Consider the following 23,602-nt stretch of genomic DNA (forward strand, 5'->3'; position numbering starts at 1 on the left):
TTCCACTGTCTAGACTGATTTATCAGGGTGCAACACACACACACACACACACACACACACACACACACACACACACAAATGTGACTCAGCTCACCTTGACCAGTTTCTCTAATCTCAATTATACAGGAGCACTGACTTTAGAGAAGAAAGAGCTGAGAGAACACATCATATAACCCAAATTCACACATGTACATAAAAAAAATGTATAAACACAGACTCACACATTCAACAGACAGCATATCGTATCCTAGCTGTAATAACTGTGAAATGGACTGAATTATTGTGAGTTTGTCACTTTCTTCATTTGACTTCAGTACTTTCTGAAAGGGTCAAAAAGCAGTTACAGTGGTGAATTAGAGGCTGAACTCTTCAGACTAAGAAAAGCTTGCTGTGCTTGAAATAACCTTATGCTTGGCTTATTTCTTTGAGATGCAAGGGCATAAGTGGTGTGATCATTGATGTTATTCTGCTGTAAAAGTGGTTGGATGTTCACGTAAACATGGACAGGAGGAGCAATTACGGTCACCATTAACTCTTTTGATGTACCCAGTGAACATTTTTCAGCTGAAAAGACATTTAAAAAACCAGACTATGGGGACGCTACTGATAGCTCACCTGGTAGAGCTGGTGCCCAATATACCAAGGCTGTGTCCTTCCTGCAGCTGCCATACATGGGTTCGAATCTGACCTGTGGCCCTTTGCTGCATGTCATCCCCTCTCTCTCCCCCTTTCCTGTCTATCTTCAGCTGTCCTATCCAATAAAAGGCAAAAACTAAAAATATATATTTTTTAAAAACAAACAGACTTACAGACTATAAGATGTTGTTTAAACATTTTTATGTAGACCATGTTTCCCTGGGATTTGCAGTTGTCACTCTGGAGCCTAAATCCACAAGCAAATTTCTCTGAAATCCAGTATAATACAAAAATTTGAAACAACGCTTAATGCACTCCTTCACTGTATTTTGGATGTTGCCACTTCTTATACTATACATCTATACTATATACTTATACTTCCTAAGATCTTTTTCTATAAAGCACTTTCTGACACTAAAGGCTGAAGATGAACTACTTGTCCCAGTGGATATACCTTCAGAGTAGTCAAAGCTGTTACAAATAAGGATAAGTACTTGCACATGCACGCTACAGCAGTAAGCACAATTTCTTTCTACACTGATATACAGCATTTTTTCCATTGCTGGCAGCACACAGCCTATATAGTTAGATATTTGACATGTTATATAAAATATTTTGGACTTTGGAGAAATCCTTCACAATTTTGAAGGCACTAACAAATATCATTCTGCTGGTTAAAAAAAAAAACAAAAAACAACTTATATGGATGTTTTTTTGTTGTTTGTGAGGTATGAGGCCTAGATGGATTATGCGATGGCAGTCAGTATTTCAATGAGGCTGTTTACCAATCTCTGAAATACCAACTACAAACTGGCCCGTGTGTGTTTCACTACCTTTTTTGTTGACTTTACCCGCCCTAAACCTGAGGATCAATCCTCTTTGTAAATATACACTAACAACACAGCAAGCGCTTGTAAAGGTCTGAAAAGGTGTAAAGGGGATATATTACATCATCTAAAGCTCCCAGTACACAGACACCCTCCCTCTCTCCCACACCTTCTCCCCTGGGCTCTTACAAATCGAAGCTGACATCAGCAGGAGGCTAACAGCGGTGCTAGCAAGCACACACTGTCATCTGAACAACGTTAGCATAGCAGTGACAGCTAACAAGAGAAGACATCACATTAGCCGGCACCGTGGCGTGCTAGCAGAGCAGTTGGCGCCGCCCGGAGTGCCTGACTGCGCTGATGTAGCTACAGGTGTAGTATTCATTCATGCTTAAAGAGTCTGACACTGGCAAGCGAGCAGCCGGCGGCGGGCTAGCACAGCACCTGACAGCTGGTTAATGTCGACGTGTGCAGCGTTTCCTCAGCAACAGGAGAGGACACACACAGGCGCTTCCGTTTGGGTAGGGGTGGCAGAGTGTGGGCGCCATTGACTTTTAGGAGTGGTTTACTTACTCTATTCTTCCTTTTGATAACCTTTCTGTTTTTTTTTTTTTTTGTTGTTGATTGTGTTTCACTTTTTTTTTTTCTTTTTCTGTGTCTTCTAATTTCAAAATGTATTAAGTCCTTACCACTCCGCTTTCTTTGGGCTGTTTTATGTTTTGAGCGTATCTCTGTGTCATGTCATGGTTTAATGGGATAATTGATAGCAGAGAGTGAAGAGAAGCAGGGAGGGGGATTCTAACAAATCATGTTATAGTTGCATCTCCAACTCCCTGACCACTTCTATTCCTCTCTTATAAATTCTTTGCTCTGCCTTACTCACAATGGCTGGATTCTTCCACACGTAAAAGTTAATTTCATGTTATTCATTTTTGTGAAACACCATCTCAAGTTGTAAACAAACTAACGTTTTCTCTCCTGTAAGGGTCACAGTCTGCCGCCCAGATTCTCCATCTGCCTTCCCGGCATTGGTTTCACCTATCAAAGATGTATTGTGTATGCGTGTATGTTTGTGTGTGCGCGCGCACTGCACCAGGCAGATTTTCTGCCGAAACAACAAGCAACATACTGATGATTAGAGCTTGGCACATAATCGGCCAGAAATGAGTTTGTTTTGCGTGAAACAGGTGGCCACCCCCAAGCTAAATGTAGAAACAAACTCCCATTAACATGTCTGTAGTGAAGTGGAAAAAGCTGAGAAACAGGGCTTTTGATGGAAAGAGAAGTGTGTCTTCATAGCAATTCAGGTATAGATATGCATAGGCGCTTCCTATCTCTCTTGATGTTGGTGTGTGCAGGAGTGTTGGTGTGGTGTTCTGTTCCCAACATGTTTCTTCTGTTTTTTTATGTACTGTATATTTGTGTTTTGTGTTTTCAGTCGGGGGGGGGGTTGGACCTCATGCTGATAAAGGCCTCGCCGTCTGCCTTTGTTCATCTGACATTTCCTCATTAATGAAGTTTGCCCGCCCTCCTCCTCCTCCCCTCTGACTCTCTCAGTCCCCCCACCACCTGCCATTCCCCACTCCTCTTCCTTCCTCTTGTGCACCTACCAGCCGTTTTGCTTTGATCTCCCCCCCACCACTTTTCCCATGCCTCCTTCTTTCATCCTTTTCTGTTTTCTACCTCTACTGTCCTGTTCCCTTTCTCTCTTTCTACTTCTTTACTGCTCTCTTACTTTCTTTCTTTACATTTTTTTCCTTTTCCCATTTGTGTCCATCACTGTTCAACCCTCTTTTCTCCTGCCTTTTAACCTTCCCTTCCTCGTTAATCGCACATGGTTATTGGTCACAAAAGCCGGCATGTGTACCATTTGGTTACTGTAAAATCATCTACTGTGTGAAGAAATAGAGCAACTGTTGAGCAAGGCATTTAACCTCCAGTTGATCCCAGTAGAGCTGCTCAGTCAACTGTAGGTGAAGTAAAACAGGATAGTCTTTCAGAAATGTCCCCCAAATAACATGTTAAATAAAATCTTTTCTTTTTTCTGTCTCACTCTATAGCAGCTGATGAGAGAGCGACAGCAGATGGCCAGTCGTCCCTTTGCTTCGGTTGCTGTAGCGCTGGAGGTGGGCGGTGACCAAGAGGAGCTGCTACAGGTCAGCTAAAACACACAAAAATGCATGCAAACAGAAATAAACATAACCCAAAAAGACTCACATAAGCACACAAGGGAAATGATGGTGCTGTGTTGACCAAAAAACACAACACCGTCATTGTGTTCATTTGCATACCCACACAAGGATGAAAACACTGCTCTGGCCCTCTGACCTTATAGCATGACTAGAGTGTGATTGTGTGGGTGTGTGTGGATACACACGAGGATGCTGACACTGTAAACCAACTGGTAATGCAACAAGTTTCCTTTATAGGTTTTAGAATTCAGATTCCTTAGTTGTTTTTTTACTTTGTTGGAGCTGTTCTAGGAATTACCTCTGGTCACCAAACTGCATGTACTAAATGATAAAGGCAGAAGTAGCCCTGCCTAGAAGTACCAGTGTGTAGCATTTAGCGGCATCTATGTATTTAGGTAGTTGCATACTTTAACTAACTGAATACAGCTCGCCTTCCAAGCGTGTTGGAGAAACTATGGCAGCTGCTGAAAAACTAAACAGACCAATCTAGAGCCAGTTTTTTGTTTTGTTTGTTCTGGGCTACCATAGAAACACGGCAGTTCAACATGGTAGACTCCATAGTAGAGGATCTGCTCTCTTATAGATAAATAAAGCTAATTGGAGGTGAATGGAGTTGTGATTTATCAAAATGGCGGAGGTTCATAAAGACAGCTTGACATCATCTGGTTTGGTTGGAACGCACAGAGCCGTCCCACAGTGCAGTGCACAGCCAAGTCAACATCAACCCTTGTCATTTCAGAAAGAATGGTAGCGGCTACACTATTGTTTTCTGATTAGACACTGACAAACACAGAGGGTTGCAGTGGGTACAGACCAGCCACTACAGCTCAGTGTTGTGGAATTATACACACACGCACAAACAAATGCAGAGTCCTCGAGCTGAACTGATAGTACTGAATCATCAGCGTCACCGACCACATCAGAAGCTTTTTGTAGTGGAGCTCCCCTGGTGACTGCTCAGCTCAGCCAAAAAACAATCCTCATGCAATTACTCTGTTACAGATAGGTGGTTGCTGAGCCTTTAACCTTATAAACACCACTTATATAGACCATGTTTTGAACCAGCAACAGACAGAACTTACTTGACTCTGAACTGAAGCCACAAGTGGAGCATTGTGAACAGTGAGTCACTCAGTACTTGTAGATTTGTCATTTAACAGCAATAACTATTTTTTAATAGAACAAAATAGAACAAATCTTTGAAACTGATTTAAATCATTTTTTTTACTCAACTTGTCCGAAGGTAAATACAGTATTGGGTATAAAATACAAGTAGGCTACCCAGCTAACTAGCCATCAACCATGCAACCAAGCTAGTGAGCTAATGGTTGTAGTTTTGAGAGGCTGAGGAGGACAGAGTGCAGCTGGTTTCAATTGCCCACTCAGCAGTCCTGTGTGATAGCACTGGTCTCTCCGTGATTCGCCAACATGCTGGCCGCTTACCTTCACCCACTGGCCCTGAAGGGTCCTCATGAGGCAGTGTGGCTGGTGGAGTATTGGCCCTGAGAGAGGCTGCTGGCCCGGCTGCTCATATCAGCCTCCTGTACAAAGAGATTACAGGGCACATGCTGCAACATGACAGTGGTACTTTCAGGGAAAGGGTAACCACCAAATCAAATGTGCCCTTCTCCTGAGGGGGAGTGGCAGACAGTTGTTCAAACGGTAGTGTCACCTCTGTTGTAAGATGCGTGTTCTCAATGACATACGCATACAGGGTTTAGATAAACAGAGGGTGGGGTGGCATGATGCTCTGTGAATAGTAAGCAGCCCCGTCTCCAGTGTTGGGATAGAAGGATGTGGAGACACTTTGTTAGTGTAGTTAAGGAGGCTTTTTGGTTTGTTTAGTGGGGTCACTCTTACCCCCTTTCTACGAATGCGAACAAGTTCTGGGCTGGGGCTAGTGCCGGACAACATGCTTACCCTAACCCTAACCCTTGCCTTGATGTAACTTGTTTGAGCGTATCAATAATCCTGATAAGAGCAAAGCATTATTGGAAGTGAACTATCACCCCTGAGCCATCTTTGTCATGATATTAAGTAGGGATGGGGCCGATCCGATCCAGTATCGGTATCGGGACCGATACCAGCGTAATTCACGTATCGAAATTTCCCAAACCAAACTGCGCAGATTTTCGATATCCATGAGCCATGTCTGCGCTTTAACGTTGTCTGCTGAAATGACTCCACAGGTGATTCCTGCCGGCCAGTCTGCTAGCTGGCTGCAAACTGTGGAATGGTTTTCCTGAACGGAGGCGCGGCTCAATGAGACACAGAGTTATGAGACACACCCCCGCTCAGGAAATCCATTCCGCAGTTTGCAGCCAGCTAGCAGGATAGCATTGAGCAGCATTGTGGCTAGCCAACATGTCTGCTGTGTGGAAATACTTTACACCAGAAACACTGCAGAGCAAGACAGCAAAATTCAATGTTTGCAAAGCCGTAATTCAGAGACGCGGGAGCGCCCTCGCGTCGTACAACGCTACGAACGCAATCAAACATTTAAAAAAAGCACCACATGAAACAGCACGAGGATTTTTAGGCGAGCTGTCAGGAATCACTTCTGGAGTCATTCCAAAAACAAGGTAAACTCCAGGCAGACAACGTTAAAGCTGTGCGCATGTGTAAGATGTTTACAGTTATTGCCCTTTTCTTATATTTCAGATAATTGACATTTTAAAACCTTGATTTGTTGATACTACAAGAGCCAGTGTACTTGATCTGTGCTGTTCAGATGCACACTGTTTTATTGATAGTGTGTCTGTAAGATGTTTACACTTATTGCACTTTTCTTATATTTCAAGACTCAATTATTTGACATTTTGGGAATTTAATAAATATTGACATGACAATCAATTTGAAACCCTTACAGTTGCATATTTGTTTTCAGAATGGGATTTTTCCTGTTAACAGGATTTCCTGTTTTTCTGACTTCCTTTTCTGACCTTATACTCACCTCAAGTTGCCTTTTGGGACATACATGCATACATACGTACATATCATACTTGCCTGTTGAGAGGAGTTTATTTCAGCCTCATATAAAATCAACAATAATGATAATAATAATATTAAAGCAAACACAGCTCTGGTATCGGAATAGTATCGGTATCGGCCGATATCCAAATTCAGGTATCGGGATCGGATCGGAAGTGAAAAAATGTGGATCGGTGCATCCCTAATATTAAGTTTTCAGATCTTCTGTAAAATATTGTCATGTTTTAAATTCCACCTCCCTTTTGGAGGCTTCATTTCCTCACACAGCTGAAGGTTATAGAGACAATGGTATGGAAGGCTATCTGCACATGATGTTTAATTAGTTTTTAGTTCTGTTTTGACCAGGTTGGACTCAGTTCAGTTCGGCATATGTGCCTGTGGAAACCTCAGGAGTACCTTCCCTTATCTGTGCCTCAGCCTGGTTTCCATTTCATTCTTGAAGGTGAGAGACAATAGGGCAGAACGCTATCTTCACACTGAGGTTAATTACACAACATCTGGTTCATAGTCAAGCATGCAGCTTAGCATAATTGTGTAATGAATGAGGGAAAGGGAACCTTTCCATGCTGCCCCGCTATTTTATGTTGTCCCACTTACACAGAGCAACAGAGTATGGTTAAACAAATAGAGCCATCATCACCCCATTTCATGCCATGTTTAGACAGCGAGCAAGGAACACATCACCTGTTGTTTCCACACTCACAGTGATTTGGTCTGCATGGAAAGTTGTGTGAATTAGATGATGAAGATATAATTGCATGGAGAGAAGTATGGCGTGATTTGATGGAGGATTAATGCGTATTTTCAACTTTCCAGTATCCATATATTCAGTAGTCAATCACATATCTTTTTTTCATATGATTTATTTCCTTATTTTTATCTTTCATTACACACATTACAAGAATTAATTGCTGAAAAGAAACTATAAAAAGCAGACCTTTTAGCTCTTATAACATATACTGTTACATTAAACATGACCCAGTTGCTAACCCACGAGAATATTTTCAATATATGTAATTTTTTTCTATGGCCATGTAATATGCCACGTTAAACTGAACACCGCTGTTAAGCTTGTCAGTTTTCTTTCAGCCCAAGGTTATCCGTAGCTTCACTTGTAATCTACACATCAATTCAACTAGAAGGGACTTGCAATGAGAGCTGGAGCAGATCCTGGTATACACTCTGCAGGAGGGCATCTGAGCTCTGATAAGTTATTGAGTGCTTTGGTGCCTGTGAGACAGGCAACACAGAGAATGTGAGGAAAAACTAGTTTGTGACTAGGAAGAGGCAGAATATAGGCAGAACACATGTAGTGGATAAATCAGATGAAGTGGGCAGTAAGAGGAACACTTAGACCAGAGTCTGGCTGGCTCAGTCTCTTTGTTGGACTTGAGTAAACATTCAGTAACCTTTCACCTTCTAATCAAGATTTGTACATTTCAATTTCAAAAATCCTCTCCTGCGGGAACTATTTAAATCTTTGTACTATTTGTATGTGTTGCTTTTTATGGTACCCAGAAACCTAATGAATTAAATGATGAGAAATTTATGGAGGACTTATATGTCCTTGAAAAAGTGTTACTGATTTACTTTAGCAGTTATTCCTCAAGTATTTATAAGATAAGATATTCCTTTATTTATCCCCCTTAGGAGAAATTCATGTTGACACAGCGGCAATTGGGCAAAGTAGTGCAAAAACAGAGAACAAAGAATATCACAATAAATATATTACTAATATTATTAATATTAGAAGATATAAAACTGTAAATTAAAGTGTATACACTATGCATTGTTCAAGTAGGACATGGAGTGCAAAATATAAGCAGAAAATTAAACTTGACTAAAACTAAACTAAAACTACTAAAGTGGATATCCAATATAAATAGTGCAAAAGGCTTGTGCGTTGTAGGTAGGAGTTTTAAACCAGTCTTAGTCTGCGGGGGTGGGGGGACTGGGTGCTGTGGCGTTGTGGAGTCTGATGGCAGATGGTACAAACGAGCCTCCAAACCGCTTTGAGGCTCGGGGCTGGGTCAGTCTGTAGCTGAAAGTGCTCCTAAGCTGCCTCAGCTCAGTGTAGAGAGGATGACAGGGGTTGTCCATGATGGCTTTCAGCTTCCCTCTCATCCTCTTTTCAGTCCCAGCCTCCACACTGTCCAGCTCCATCCCCACCACCGAGCTGGCCTTCCTCACCAGCTTGCTAAGCTTGTTGGCACCCCCAGTGCCAATGCCTCCCCCCAACAGACCACAGCAAAGAAGAGGACACTGGCCACCACAGACTGGTAGAACATCTGTAGTAGCCGAGTACACAAGTTGAATGACCTGAGCCTCCTCAGAAAGAACAGCCTGCTCTGTCCTTTCCTATAGAGGGCCTCAGTGTGGTCCATCCAGTCCAGTTTATTGTTGAGTGCCACCCCCAGGAACTTGTAGGTGTCCACCATCTCTACCTTCTTCGCCCTAATCTCAACTGGGGAGGGGGTCCTCTTGCTCCGCCAGAAGTCCACCACCAGCTCTTTGGTTTTCCCAGTGTTGAGCTGTAGGTGGTTCCTGTCGCACCATCCAATGAAGCTCTCAATCATCTGTGATACAGCCGACAATGGAGGGGTCATCAGAGAACTTCTGTAGATGGCGCGCTCCGGAGTTGAAGCAGAACTCAGAGGTGTAGAGGGTGAACAGGAATGGTGCCAGTACAGTTCTTTGGGGTGTACCAGTGCTGCTCGTTACCACATCTGACAAGCAGCTGTGCAGCCTGACATACTGTGGTCTGTCAGTGAGGTGGTCAGTGATCCAGGCCATGAGGTCCTGATCCACCTGCATCACAGAGAGCTTTTCTGCAAGCCAGAGAGGCTGGATGGTGTCGAAGGCACTGGAAAAATCGAAGAACATGATCCTCATGGTGGTCTGTGACTTCTCCAGGTGGGTGTAAGCTCTGTGAAGCAGGTAGATGATGGCATCATCCACGCCGATGTCGGCCTGGTACGCAAACTGCAGAGGGTCCTGGCAGGGGTCTGAGGTGCTGCAGAACCAATCTCTCAAAGGTCTTCATAACATGTGATGATTTCATGATTCATCATCAAGTATATAATATTGCAGTTAGCCACATGTATAACCCTGCAACCTAGAAGTCATTCTATGCTGTTATGCTGCTTTATCTCCATAATGAGAAATCCTTGTTAATCAAGGTGTCTGGCAGGTTGATAATGAACATATCAGTAAAATGTTCACTGATGACTAATGTAATTGTTTTTCTGCCTTATTATGGTTATGTTTAGGCACTGAAAATACAAACCCAGATCTGCAGTGCTAATTATGTATGCCTGGCATACACCACATCCATCTCCTTATAACACTTGAAACATAGCACTTCCTTCACACAAAACACTTATGTGAACATAATTCAGGCAGCAGCATTAGAACGTAAATGTGAAAACAAATTTGTAGTATATAAACATCATTTTGTGGAGACAGGGTTGACGTGTAAGCATACGTGCATACACACACACAATTTACTGTACTGTACTGCCCACCCAGTATCTGATTCATGATATATGTCCTCTCTAACCACATTTTGTTGCAATATAGGTAAATACCGTATCTTATTACATAGTAGAAGACGGCACCATCCCCTGAGCTTCCCTCTTGAGTTTTCCCTTAGAAGCTACAGTCCACAGCATCTGTGTTCAAACATCTAAATCTTTCACTCTCCATCTCTGTAAGAACAAACAATTTTAGAATCCATCACAATGTATAAATTCATGGATGTGTGGTGTGCTCAGATTCCCCAGGACACATACTGTAAAGAATAAGCTTAAAATGCTCTCCAGGTGGTTTTCCTTCAAAGACATATTTCCTGTCCTCTGAAGACTTTAAATTATAGGTAGTCTTGGAACAAGAGCCTTGTATCATTTCTTTTTGAAGAAAGTTTTCACATGGTGAGGTGTCTGGGCTCAGTTAATCTTTTATAATGATACAGATTAAGTGTCACAGCTGGAAAGAATTGTTTTTTTGTCCTCTAAAGACTTGCAATTATACTCTTCAAATAAAAAATAAATAAAAAACACATTTGGCAGACTTCTGTCAGAAGAGTTTTCACATGGCAAGGTGTCTGAGATGGGTTAATGATACAAACTACATGTCAGCTGGAAAGAAATGTGTCGGCCTGTGCAGTTTCATCCAAACTCTTGTAAATTATCTGCTTTGTTTCCCAGGGAACTCAAAGCCTGACCTTACGGAAAAACACAGACCATATGCTGTTTTTATACTACCTCACTTTAGGGAATGTTTTTGCAATAGCTACATGTTGTTATGCTGCCTATGCTATTTCAAAGAGTCAGTTCATCCAGATTGTTTTGTTTTATTTGAATTGGATTACATTTTGTTCATGGTGCTCCGTTTGTTGTGCTCACAGCATTGAAAAACTTCACTTCCCAAAAGAGTGTTCACAGTTACTGTGGGTGTTGACAGTTTTCATTACACATATTTTCTAACAAAGAAATACTCACTATGAATGCTGTTCACACTGTATTCTGTGTAAATATTCAGAGTAACCTGGACATGCTGCTTTTGAATTTTAAAATAACCAAAATGTTTGGATGGTGTGAGCACAATGAATCACCTGCATTGTATTGGGTTGGAGGCAGAAATCTCAGACCTGCTGTCACTAAGGTCTGTTTGACTGAAAGCTTAGACAATGCAATGACGGTGATGCGATTCCTTGTCAATTACATTCACTTCTAGAGCTTTTTCTGATACAGCACCAGCCATTCAATTGCCGCCCCCAGCCGTATGCTAGCCGGATATTTTACTGTTCAGTAATTTAAGGTCATTTCCTTATACTTAGGATTTAGCGGTGTAGTTGCAGATTACGACCCCTTCACATCACCCTCACATTCCAAGTGTGTAGGAGAAACTACGGTGGCCATGAAACTTGTCAAATAAGCGTCAGGCCCTTTCTAGAGCAAGTGTTTGGTTTGTCCGATGCACTACTACAGGACATAGTGGCCCCCGTTAATGAGGGCCTGCTCCCTTTGTAGATAAAAACAGCTCATTCTAAAACACAACAATTCTTATTTTCAGGTGATACACTAATGAAAACATACCTATGAATATTATATTCCTGTTTTGCCAATAGATCCTCCTAAATGTTACACACTGGACCTTAATATAATTAACATCATGGATATAATACTAAACATCTTCATTAATGTTAAGTTGTATTCTTGCCTGTAGACAAATTTCACATTTTAGATTTTTTTATCTGCTGTGCATTGACTAAAAGAAGAAGGTTAACTTTGCAAGTAGTTTCTTCCCATAATTTAGAAATTACATTACATATTTTTTTCCCCAGGAAACTTATTACAAAAGGTCAGGAATATCTACGGAAATCACAATTATTTAAATCTTAGAATCCCTTTCATGTATTCAACTTTACTTCCATAGCTATAGACACCATTACCTCTGCTTACAAAAATAGCAATAACAGCACACTACTCTTGAATTATAAACATTATACATCCATATATTTGTGGGATGTCTTTGCATGGTACAGTAAGATGCTTCATAGTGTACCGCCTCCTGCGTCTTTCCAACAGAAATTCCACATATGTTAAATAGCTGTAGAAGCCAGTACATCACACAGTATATGGCCCTGTTTTGCAGCTAAAGGCCACCTCTTCCACTTCCGAACTTGATCAGAGCTTTACAGCGTGTCATGGCTGCATTACAGAACAGAGGCAGAGTCATCAGCATAAATCGATGTTTCCACTGCCTCCATAAAGTACTGCCGTTACGTCGTAAAGCTGATGAGCCCGCAGCAACTAGCATCTGCACGCCTCCGCCTGCAAAAAGCAGTTCCCACCTTGCCGCTGATTAACGGCGGCCTCCTGTTTTCATAATGCTATTTAAAGCAAAGAATGAATCAGTTTCATATCTTATGTTTTAATGTGGCGTATTTATTCTTCAATTGTGGGGATTTAATATGCCTCAGGAAGGAGGGTTGGTGGGTGGAGAGGGATGGATGGATGGAGGGAGGGGGAATGAAGGGGAAAGGAGCAGATAAAGAATATTTATGACACCTGGGAGTAATGTATGTTTGGTAGAAAAATACACAGCTAAATACTGATTTAACCATGGCACACATACACACACCACTGAAGGGCTTATCAGATAAAACAAAAGGTGAGGCAGAGAAGAAAAATGAGAAAAGGTCAAAACACACAGACACACACTCATTTGAATTCATCATGGACAATTGCATGTACACTCCTTCGGTTTACTTTGGCTTTGCAGTCACCTGTGGCTCTTTCTATGTATCTCACGACTGAAAGGCATGGCTGCAGTGTCTCACACACAAATGCACGCCGATGTTATTAACTCAATAACTCACACCCCTGTCAACACTAACGAGGCTAAAACAAACCCATTCCTCTTCATGTTCTGTTTGCGCTTTAACAAAAAGGTTTTTTCTTCTTCCTTTTATCATTGGGCAGATTAGAAAAGGTGTGTGGGCCGCACATTATTTCAGTGGCTGGAGGAGAACCACCTGCAGCAGCGTCAGCTGAGCAAATGTACTGACGGTTTTCAACCATCTTTCTTTCTCTGTCCATTATTATCCCTCTGTTTATCTTTTTCTTTGTCTCTGCTATCTCTCTTTCTCTCTGAGGTATACTTCACTTTTTTTTGTTTTCTGAGAAGAAATAGGACTGCATTAACAGAAAATCATAGTTTTGACACACAGTTAAAAAACTCTGTTTTTCTGTCTTGTCTATGTATTTCAGTTTTTTCAACTGGCAATTTTATCATTTTGCAGTTACCAGTGAAGTAATTCAGGGTGAGGACAAAGATGGCAAGTACTCAGCCAAGCAGTGGCACCACATTTGACTTTAAACTAAAGCACCTATTACGGTTGAACTTGTTGACCTGTTCATTCAGGTAAAAGTTCAGATAATTCACAACAAAAACCAGCTCCTAATGGAAAGCTTGGTCTGCTGATTTAGAGACAGGAGGAATGATTGTTGCTTGCGGGACAAAATGGAAAATAGATAGAAAAATAGGAAAGGAACATTTTACTTTTGAAGGGATTATTACCATTCTTTTGTCCTTCATTTTGTGAATGTCTCAGTTGTAATAAAGGTCTGACAGCTACACGTCTTTAGAAACCTTCCAGTTAAACAGTTCAAAAGAAAAATGTACTTACATTTTATATGGATACACAATAACTTTTTTTTAAAACCGATACCGATAACTTTCAGCTCCTTAAGGCTGATACCGATAACACACACACACACACATATACATAATATATATGATCATGACCTAAGATCATGACATTGATACAGTGAACAAACCCAAAAACACTTTTGTTTTTAAATGTTTAAATCTAAATGTTGATATTTATTTTTTCCAATGAAAAAGTATTGGTAAGCCTCTCAAAAAAAATACATGCATTGGGATTACAAACTGAAAAAGTGTATTCCAGAAGGTCAAAAAAATATATATATAGAAAACTGATGCCCTGACACAAGTTAGATTCAAACATTTCTATATAAACACAATCTGAAAAAGTGCATTCCTCAATAACAATAAATAAAATGCGCATAATGGACTGACACAAGTTACACTTGTCTGTGTTGACAAACTGAAAAAGTGCATTCCTAATAACAAACATTTTTGAATGATTTTGGCTCATGGTTCCATTCAAATGAATACCTTTTCACTAAAGTAAATGAGGTTCAGTTGTTTTAGAGAGAAAGAGAGAGAGAGAGAATTCCACTAGCATTTTCAACCATAGCCACCATAGCCATGTGTGCACCAGAGCCACGACACACCTTAAGAAACATGCTGATCTATACCTGCAGCGGCACAAGCGGCTTTATACCTTCAGCGGGTTTTGCCGGCTGTCCAGTCCCGTTCTGTGCATCTACACTGACTGTTGTGGATTACTGAGACTGAACGAGTCCGGGCCAAGTCTGTTCCAGTCTGAGGAGATCCGGATACGTGAGGACAACAAACTGGAATCGGAATCTGTGGATGTTCGTCTGTAGCGAGCTGCTACACCTTCAAACACAACCTCATTTGGCCATCCATGAAAAAGCTACTTAACCTCCCACTTTTCTATAGCAATATATAGTTCCTACGTGAACTGCACTAGTTTGTTACAAATAACAAGCAACCTGTCTTCTTCATAAACTTTGTAAAAGTCCCAGACAATAGACGCCGTGTTGTCTGTTTTCAAACGTAAGCACGCTGTGCTGAATTCATGGTGTAACGGAAATTCCCTGTTCCCACATTTGGTAGTCGTTCTTCCGGCCTTGTTAAGTTCGTGTTTCTATTGTTTATGTGTAACGTGGAAAAATACTGTGGATATCAATTCAAGTCAGCAACTACAAAAATGATGACAGAGTTAACGAGTTTTTTTCCGACATGAGGGGGTATTCTTGAATTTTCCCAGTCGGAAAGAGTTTTTCTGATTATGCCAACATCACTTGAACGCAGCATTCACTGCAGGCCATTCAGGTCTCATAGTGCTGACAAAATGATATATGTTATCGGGGCTATTCGTAATGATATCGGACTTATCGGAATGACGTAATAATTTCCTGTTATCGGCCCGATGGTAGATAATTATCGTGCACCCCTAATATCTTCGTATCTGATATGTCCCCTTTTTGCTATAATGACAGCGTGCACTCAAGCTGGCATGGACTGTGTAAAATTAACAAAAGTCCATAAAAGTCAGGACTTCTTGGTCATCTTTGGCCTCTAAGTATTGCCTAGAATAACACCTTACTTCTGACTTAGTTCTGATATCATGTTCCCCACCATCACAGTGCTACTTAGTAAGCAATGATCTGCTGGAAACTTGAGGTACAGACATATTTCTAACATTCTAACCTCTTGCCTCCTGTCAACACTTACTTACTTTTTTGGTAAATTTCGGTGTATCATGTAAACATCTAAATACCAAAACTGACCCCCTTACTGGGCTCTATACACATATGCACACATTGGTTAAAAAGGTACAGTATCTCTCCTATGGTCAAATATGTATTAAAAGTCAGATGTAAAAGGCCACATTTCTTTCCATCCCCCCACTGGTTAGCAGAGCCAAAGAGGATACGATGCTGTCAGACAAGCTAAGAACCTGTTGTACTTTTACTTCCTTCTCCTTCCTCCCCTGCAGTGGAGGATTTACCTTGAAACAGCAGGCGGGGAAGAATATCTTGCTGAAGAGAGACCCACAAACAGCAATAAAAATGTGGGAGTTAACATTTTATGACTGGTTCTCTGTCTTAAATTTGAGAGTTTTTGCAGAGTTATCTTTTTTCTTGTGTCCCTAGATGTTATTTTTTATTTACTTTTATCGGTCAGAGACACATTTTCGTTCTTACTGTAGCTTGAAAGAACATCTTGCCCTTCTCACTATGTTACACCATACGTACCCCCTATATATTTCAGAGAGAGAGAACATATGTTTCATTTGATCCTTGACCAAACTTCATAAAACCATGTTTTATTTTCAGCCTGTATTCTCTTGAACTGCCACTGCCCACAGAAGTGTTTGGTATCACAGTGTTTCAGATGTTTTGCACTCTTTATGATCCCTTCACAGCTTTTTACAGGCTCACTGCCCCACCTTTCCCTATACTTCGTTGAGGATAAAGTAATAAACGACTAACCTCGTGTGGCAGCTGGACTCATGCGAGAATCCATCTTGCCAAGCTTCAATCTGTGCATTTGTGGTCCAACTACAGTAGTACTGGACCAATCAGCATCCTTTGAGAAAGTACTGGCAGCTACAGGGGTGGGGGCTAGGGGTAAGACAACGAGAAGACGTGTTAAACAATGATGACATGTGTAGATGCTGCTAGCACCAGTTATATCAGAACTGGAGAGAAAGTATTTTTTCAATTGAAAAGATGTTTTTTCATTCTTCTCCTGGCTGACTTTAGGAAGAATCTGACTACATTATATGGTTTATTGATCTGAGTGGCTGAAGTTCGCATTTGATAGACGGTGACAGACAGATGGTCCATCCAATCACCTGCTGAGTGTTTTTTGAAAGGGCCTGCCCTTTTCCAAACAGTTTCCAACAATGACTTCCCAGGTGGTTCTGTCAGGTTATGTGGCTCTCAAACATTTCAGCTTGTCAGACATGTACTGTCAGTTAGCATCATGTTGTTCTTGTGTGTGTGACTTCAGCAAGGAATGCTATTTCATTGACAAAAAGACCAATCAGCCATAACATTATGACCACTGACTGGTGAAGTGAATAACACTGATTATGTTGTCCTCAAATGGGTAGCATCTCCAGAACTGCAGCTTGTGTGGGGTGTTCCCGGTCTGCAGTGGTCAGTACCTAGGAAAAGTGGTGAACCTATCACAAACTATAGGTTCAGTACCTCTTTTGGTTTGATGGGGTTGCTAATAAAAATCCACCGGCTCAGTGCTTAGGTACAGACAGAACAGGATTTTGGGGGGGGGGCTATGCATGATTGGCCAGCTGTGCAGAGGTGAGAAAGTTTGCTGGGTTTGAACTTCTCTCTTAGTTTTTCTTTCATTTGTTAAACAAACATTTCTGTTACTGTACATGTGAGTGCAACACTATGAATGTCTTTCAGGAGAGATTGTCCAAAAATGTGCACCATTATCTCCATATTTATAGGTTATTTTGTGTCCTCTCTCGCTATGACGGGCAGCTTTTTACCCCCGTTTGCCATTCTGAACAGCTCTGAGCACTTTTGCCTTTTGTAGTCAGACAAGACATTGTTCTTTTCAAGCATATCCTGGGCCGTAGTCTACCCTTGTGCTCTCTGTTTTCTCTCTCTGTCTTCTTTCATATATTTGCACATCTCTCCTTTTTTTCCTTTCTTATTGCAGTTTTCACACACTTTCTTAATCCCTCTCCCCTTGTCTTCTTTCTTTCATCGCCCTCCTTGTTCCATCCATCTCCCTTTTTCCTCTTTCTCCCTCTGTCTGTCCATCATGTAGTTTAGTGCCAGTTTCAGGTTCAGCTGACCAAGCAGGCGCGCCCATTATGGCCTGAACACTCAGCCAGTGAATACATTGTGTTTGCGTGTGTGTGTGTGTGTGTGTGTGTGTGTGTGTGTGTGTGTGTGTGTGTGTGTGTGTGTGTGTGTGTGTGTGTGTGTGTGTGTGTGTCTGCCAGCATCAGTTCTTGCCTCTCAAGTGTGAGATACACAGAAACAAGTGAATTGGAGAGAAAATATATAGTGAAAACGGAGCGTATACAGTATGTGTGTGCATGTTAGGTGAGTGAGACTGAGTAGCACTCAGTAGAGCACAAAATGAATACTGCTTTCTCTGTAGGAGGAGCTTTATAAGTTTAAACGTAAAGGTGTGTGTGTGTGTGTGTGTGTGTGTGTGTGTGTGTGCGTGCGACTTTATGAACCATAAACTATATGTGCAGACAAACTAGCACATAGAGAGGAAGCACATTTTATCCTCTTGTTGTGTAGAATAATGGGCGGTACTGGGATTATTGGATGGATGTTGATGGTGTTATCATGACCGCAATGTTTACTTTTTACAGAAACAAGCAATGTAGGGGTAGTTACAGTTCAACAGTTAATAAACCCAGAAATGTAGGTGAAGTACTCTCTGTTGGCTTGCTGACACCTACAGTCTGGAATCACCTGGTTAGCTAGTTGTTGTTGGTCAGTTAATGCCTCCAGCAGCTACAGCTTAATGAACCACAACATCCTTTTTTCTATTTCTATATTTAAATATAACAGATGTGACATGTGGCTGTTGAGGCCTTGGAGTTGTTGGAGGGTGCTTTCCAATTTAGTTAAAAGTAATCTAAGTAATACTTTACTTATTTACTGCTACTTTTTAGTAGTTGGACCAACTTGACCAACATGCTGACAAACAACCTGCTTTGATGTTTAGGTATAAAGACTGTGTGTGTGTGTGTGTGTGTGTGTGTGTGTGTGTGTGTGTGTGTGTGTGTGTGTGTGTGTGTGTGTGTGTGTGTGTGTGTGTGTGTGTGTGTGTGTGTGTATCAACAGGAAACTTATATTAATGATTGCATATGTTCATCCATTGCTTCTTATACCAAAGTTGGTCTGTTAATAATTGTAGTGTCTTGTTTTAATATGTCTATTATGTATACGTTCTAATAAGGATTTACATTCTCCAACAACCAAAAACAGTACAGTCGATTGTAACAATTAGGAAGGAGAAAAAAAGAAAGGGGTTGACTCAGCTTGAAATTGGTAGTCCGAGAATGACAGTAATACTGTAAAATGCTCCGTGTTTTCCTTTATGTTCACATTGAAAGCCCATGACAAAAAGGTTTTGACCTTTATGCTGAATTGCATTTGACCAGGGTTCGCCCACAAGACTCTCAAACAATCCTCCTGGGTGGGTGCTGTGAGCTGGCCTAATTTGTTCGGCAGTAGCGTTCCCTGAGCAGAATAAATATGTTTTTAGGTCAGGTTTCCTCAAAACACCGAAGAACATTTCACAGTCTGTCACCAGACTTACTGGCTCTCTAATGAACAGAAAAAACTGTGTCTGAGTCTTATAAGACTTAATACCTCCAAAGATGGCTTTTGAGGAACAAACAAGAATCAAATAAAAGTTACTTCTCTGAAGAAAAACCACTGACTTTCAGTTTGACTAGAAACCAGAGTCATAAAAGTGACCTCATAGCCTCCTACTGGCTGCATCCCAACACCTCTCTCACCCCTCTCCAAGAACTCTGTGTCTTTACTTGCCTTTATAGTCTCTATGTGATGAATTGTGCAAATGGGGGTAATGGTATTGAGCTCAGAGGTGTGCAGTAGTTGTTTGAAGATTGAAAAAAAGAGAGCTCAAAAGTTCAAACCCTGCCTTCTATCACACCTGCAAACACCTGAGCAATCGCTGGATGGTTGTCAGTTTGTCTGTCTGTTACACATCAATGCACCAGAAATCCTCTGTCGGAAAGGAGGTTTTAAGGCACTATTAATCGATTTGACAAGCACTTTGTTTGAAGCATACTGACGCCTTAACTATACACAAGATCAGTCTGAACAATCTTAATCCATTCACAAAGGCTCGAATTCCCTCAGTTGGTCCTCCAAATGCAGCAACAGCTAAACATGAAAGCAAAACAAGACCTCTTTGAATCATCAACTATATTTCTAAATGGCGGTTCAGAAGTGTGGAACCATGCTATAGTGTGGTACCTGGCAACCATATTCTTTCTCATTAGGCCATTTCCTCAGTATACAGCCTTTTCTTCTCTGCCCTCTTAATGATGAGTGTGTGTCTCTGTTCTCCTGTTTTCTCCTTGATCGATATCTCCACTCCTCCTCCTCCCTTGCTATCCGTCAATACTGAATTTGATGGGGGAAAAAACATTTTCAGGAATGATGACGGGCTTTGGAGCATTGTTATGTGGGTTCATGTGTACATGTGTTCTAAGTGTTCTGTGTGTGTGTGTGTGTGTGTGTGTGTGTGTGTGTGTGTGTGTGTGTGTGTGTGTGCACATTTATACAAGAGTACAAGTGTATGTGTGTGCGCAACCAGGTATATGTTTGTGTGTATATATCCTCCCTTGTGGATGCAACTACACATCCTTGGCAGCCAGAAAACACATTAATCTTTCCAACACTAATAGTGAAAGGAGAAGTGGAGAGGACAGAGAAAGTGTGTGCGTCTTTGTGGGTGTGTGCGTCTGGGGGAGGAGGAAGAGGAGGGGGTGAATGAAAGATATACTCCACCTCCCGAATTAAGAAGAAGGCAGAAAAAAAAAAAGTTTGGCTTTCATGAGGCATTAGAGAGATGATTAATTTGTCGTCTCAGAAAGAGAGAGGGATGGAGGGAGAAAGAGGGAGAGGGGCAGAGAAAGAGAGGGAGAGGTTGTGAAGTGGCCCTTCTGTCCTCCCTTGCGGTAATAGGATTGTTCGCTCACCGACGTGCTGATTAAAATGGAAATTCAACGCAACTGCCGACTCTCTCATACGCAAACACACATTCATACAATGTGCTTAATATGCAGGTGTGTGGAGACAAGTATGTGACCTGTTGTCTCACACTGAGGACTGGGAGAGAAAGGAGGAAATGACGGGGACAAAGAATAAACTAGTAGAGAGAAATGATAAAGGAGAGAGGGGAAATGAGAAAAAGACTTAAAAAGATGAATAGAAGGTGGCAGAAAGGGTGAAAACAGGATGACAAACAGAATATGGTAGAAATTTGATGGAGAAAGCATAGGGAGTGAGAAGAAAAGAGGGAGGAGTTATTTTAGGCAGGAAGGTATCTAGAAGTAATCGTCCAATTTATTGTCTGCATAGTACTATGCTTTCTTTTAACTAAGTTGTGTGTGCAGTTGATGGATACTTCCCATATTCTGCATTCTTAGATGTGTGCATAGTCAGAAATGCATGCAACATATCTTCAAAATGCAGATAAAGGTCCACTGTGTAGGATTTAGTAGCTTCAGCCTCCCCTTCCAAGCATGAAGGAGAAATTACGGTGGCTATTAAACGTGGAAAATGTGAGTGCCCCTATCAGGAGCCAGTGTTTGGTTTCCCCCTTCTCGGGTACTGTCAAAACATGGCGGTTCATCATGGCGGACATCGTAAAAGGTGACCCGCGGCATCTGTGAATATATAAGGCTCATTCTAAGGTTAAAGATTCCTATATTCAGATTATACACAAAAATAGTTATACATATTGCATTCCATTTCTGCCAATAGAGCCTCCTAAATGTTTCACACTGGACCTTTAAATACATTGGATGCAGTTACGTGTTAAACTACGTTTACATCGTGCAACATCAAATGTTCTCAAGGATCATATTCCAGTGTAGGCCCGCATAATCGCCCCTGATCTGCCCCCACGTGGATATACTTTTTAATCCTCCAAGTTCTCTAAGGACTCAGGCATGTGATCAAAGGCGCTCACATTCTAGCTGTTTTCCTATGCATGCATCTTGGTATCCCAAGTATATAATGAGCCCTGCCATCTCTGCGGTGGTCTGTTAAATTGGACAAACCAGGTGAGGTTAGGAAAACATCGTGATCATACTTAAAAGATGCTATAAATGACCTGCTGGTATATAGATGAGCCATAGTCTATCAAACATCCCCCATTACTTTTTCTACTTGGAGACCCCATCTGAGTGCTTCAGCTTTGGATATCTGCAGATAGTGAGTCAGATCCAATACTTATACATACCTAAGTGTTAATTAAATACAGACTACTTAATCTGCCACATTTTTCACCATCCTATCCACACATTGAAGGTCCCATTCAAAACTGTTAAGTTTATGAGCTTAAATTATTGATATGATCTTAATAAAAGTTTAACTGGAAGAATGCAACTCGATCTGTTGGAGGTGTGAGAACTATAAAATCCTCTTTGACTGTACAGAACGTTACAATGTGGAGCTTCTTCTCGCACACATGATTCCTGGCTTAGTACAGACTCCAACTGCAGACAGCACTTCAACCAGCAAGTTTAATAGTGGCCTGTCATCAAGATACTCACAGAATTAACATTAATTAGCAACAGCTGATATGATCAAACACTTGCAACATTTCTTTTAAAAGCAAAAACAACAGTCAGCACTGGCTGAAAATGAGTCGCTAATGCCTGAATATTTTGTTTATTGATCTTTGCTAATGAGACAGAGAGAGTTTGATCCGCGTGTCACAGCCAGAGTCTCTTGCACCAGTGCGCACAAATACATTGACAGACTCTAATTTTCATTTGCACATGCAGTGAAATGCTGCGCAGTAGAGACCGGCTATCGTAAAGCAATAGCAGTGCTGCAACACTAACAGGTTGATGTGGATGAAGCAGAGGATCAGATTTTGATCGACTTCGTTTTAGCCAATACAATCCATTAAAACATGGCAGAGTAGGCCCCAATACTGATCCTTAGGACTGGCTCAAGACGGGGATGGTGATTACTCCAAGCGTAGGTCATACTGAATGTTCAAACAAAGGAAATATTATAGGTTGTTTTTGTTTGTTTGTGTTTGTTAGTTGTTGTTTTTTTATTGCATGGGCATGGGCTCTTACGTGACTCACCAGTAAAAAAAAAAGACGCACAACTGTTGTAGAAAATCTTATACAGTATATTATGTCACATTTGTTTACACATTGTTCAATACATCATTACATTTGATTTCTTCTGCTGGCTTTTTGACAATTAGGCTACTTAAAAGATTCAAGATTATGGAATGGACGTTAGGCTGATTGATTGCTTTAGCCGTGGGATTCAGAAGATTTATGTTTCAGAAAAGTCCAATGAGAATAAAGGCTGATAAGAGATTCACAGTACGGGTAGTTTAATTAATTTTGGTTTATTGTCCAGCCCTAGGAAACAATATTTTCCTCCCACTTTGCAACTCTAGAGAGTATGACAAAAAAATATGATAGGAGGGAGGCAATAAAGGCAAGAAATACAGAGAAAAACCCACATACAGAAGTAATGAGAGGAAGAAGAGGAAGGCAGACGGTGTGTGAATGTGTGAGGCAGCAGAATCTATAGACAGATTAACACTCTAATAGATGAAAATTGTAAATAATTTGCTGTAATGGTGCATCCAGGCTCTCGGAGCAATAGGCTGATTCAACATGACACTCGATCTCAGTCCCACTCTGGGAGCCTTCAAACACCACTAAGCGATTCGCTTGACAAGCAGCCGACTCCGTTCCCACCAACACAGAGAGCAACTCTGAGCCACCGACTCCCAGCGGTGCAGCTTAAAGCCAGTGTGAGTGTGAGTGTGAGTGTGAGGTGTGTGAGTGTGTGTGTGTGTGTGTGTGTGTGTGTGTGGTTAAAAGGATATCATTCCTCATTTCTCCTCCTGATTTCAGCCTTGTCATCTCCTCTCCCTCGCCTCTGTCTCGTCATCTCTCCTTCTCCCGCCCTCCACCCTCCTGTTTTGTTCTCCTCCCCCTTGTTCTCCCTCCTCCTCTCATCTCTGCAGCTTTGC

The 23,602-nt window shown here is 41.4% G+C and overlaps 1 protein-coding gene across 4 annotated transcripts in view; it reads left to right on the plus strand.

The window, feature by feature from the left end:
* Positions 1–23,602, plus strand: part of atrnl1a (attractin-like 1a) — a 264,424-nt gene that overhangs the window by 211,495 nt on the left and 29,327 nt on the right. For 3 of the 4 annotated variants that reach the window (XM_051380119.1, XM_051380110.1, XM_051380102.1), the window contains one exon: positions 3,524–3,619. In XM_051380119.1, the coding sequence (XP_051236079.1) occupies positions 3,524–3,619 (96 nt within the window). The remainder of the gene's footprint in view (positions 1–3,523; positions 3,620–23,602) is intronic. The other variant, XM_051380103.1, reaches the window with a different exon arrangement.

The sequence above is a fragment of the Dicentrarchus labrax genome, unplaced genomic scaffold (genome assembly GCF_905237075.1).
Source record: "Dicentrarchus labrax unplaced genomic scaffold, dlabrax2021, whole genome shotgun sequence".
Lineage (NCBI taxonomy): Eukaryota > Metazoa > Chordata > Actinopteri > Moronidae > Dicentrarchus > Dicentrarchus labrax.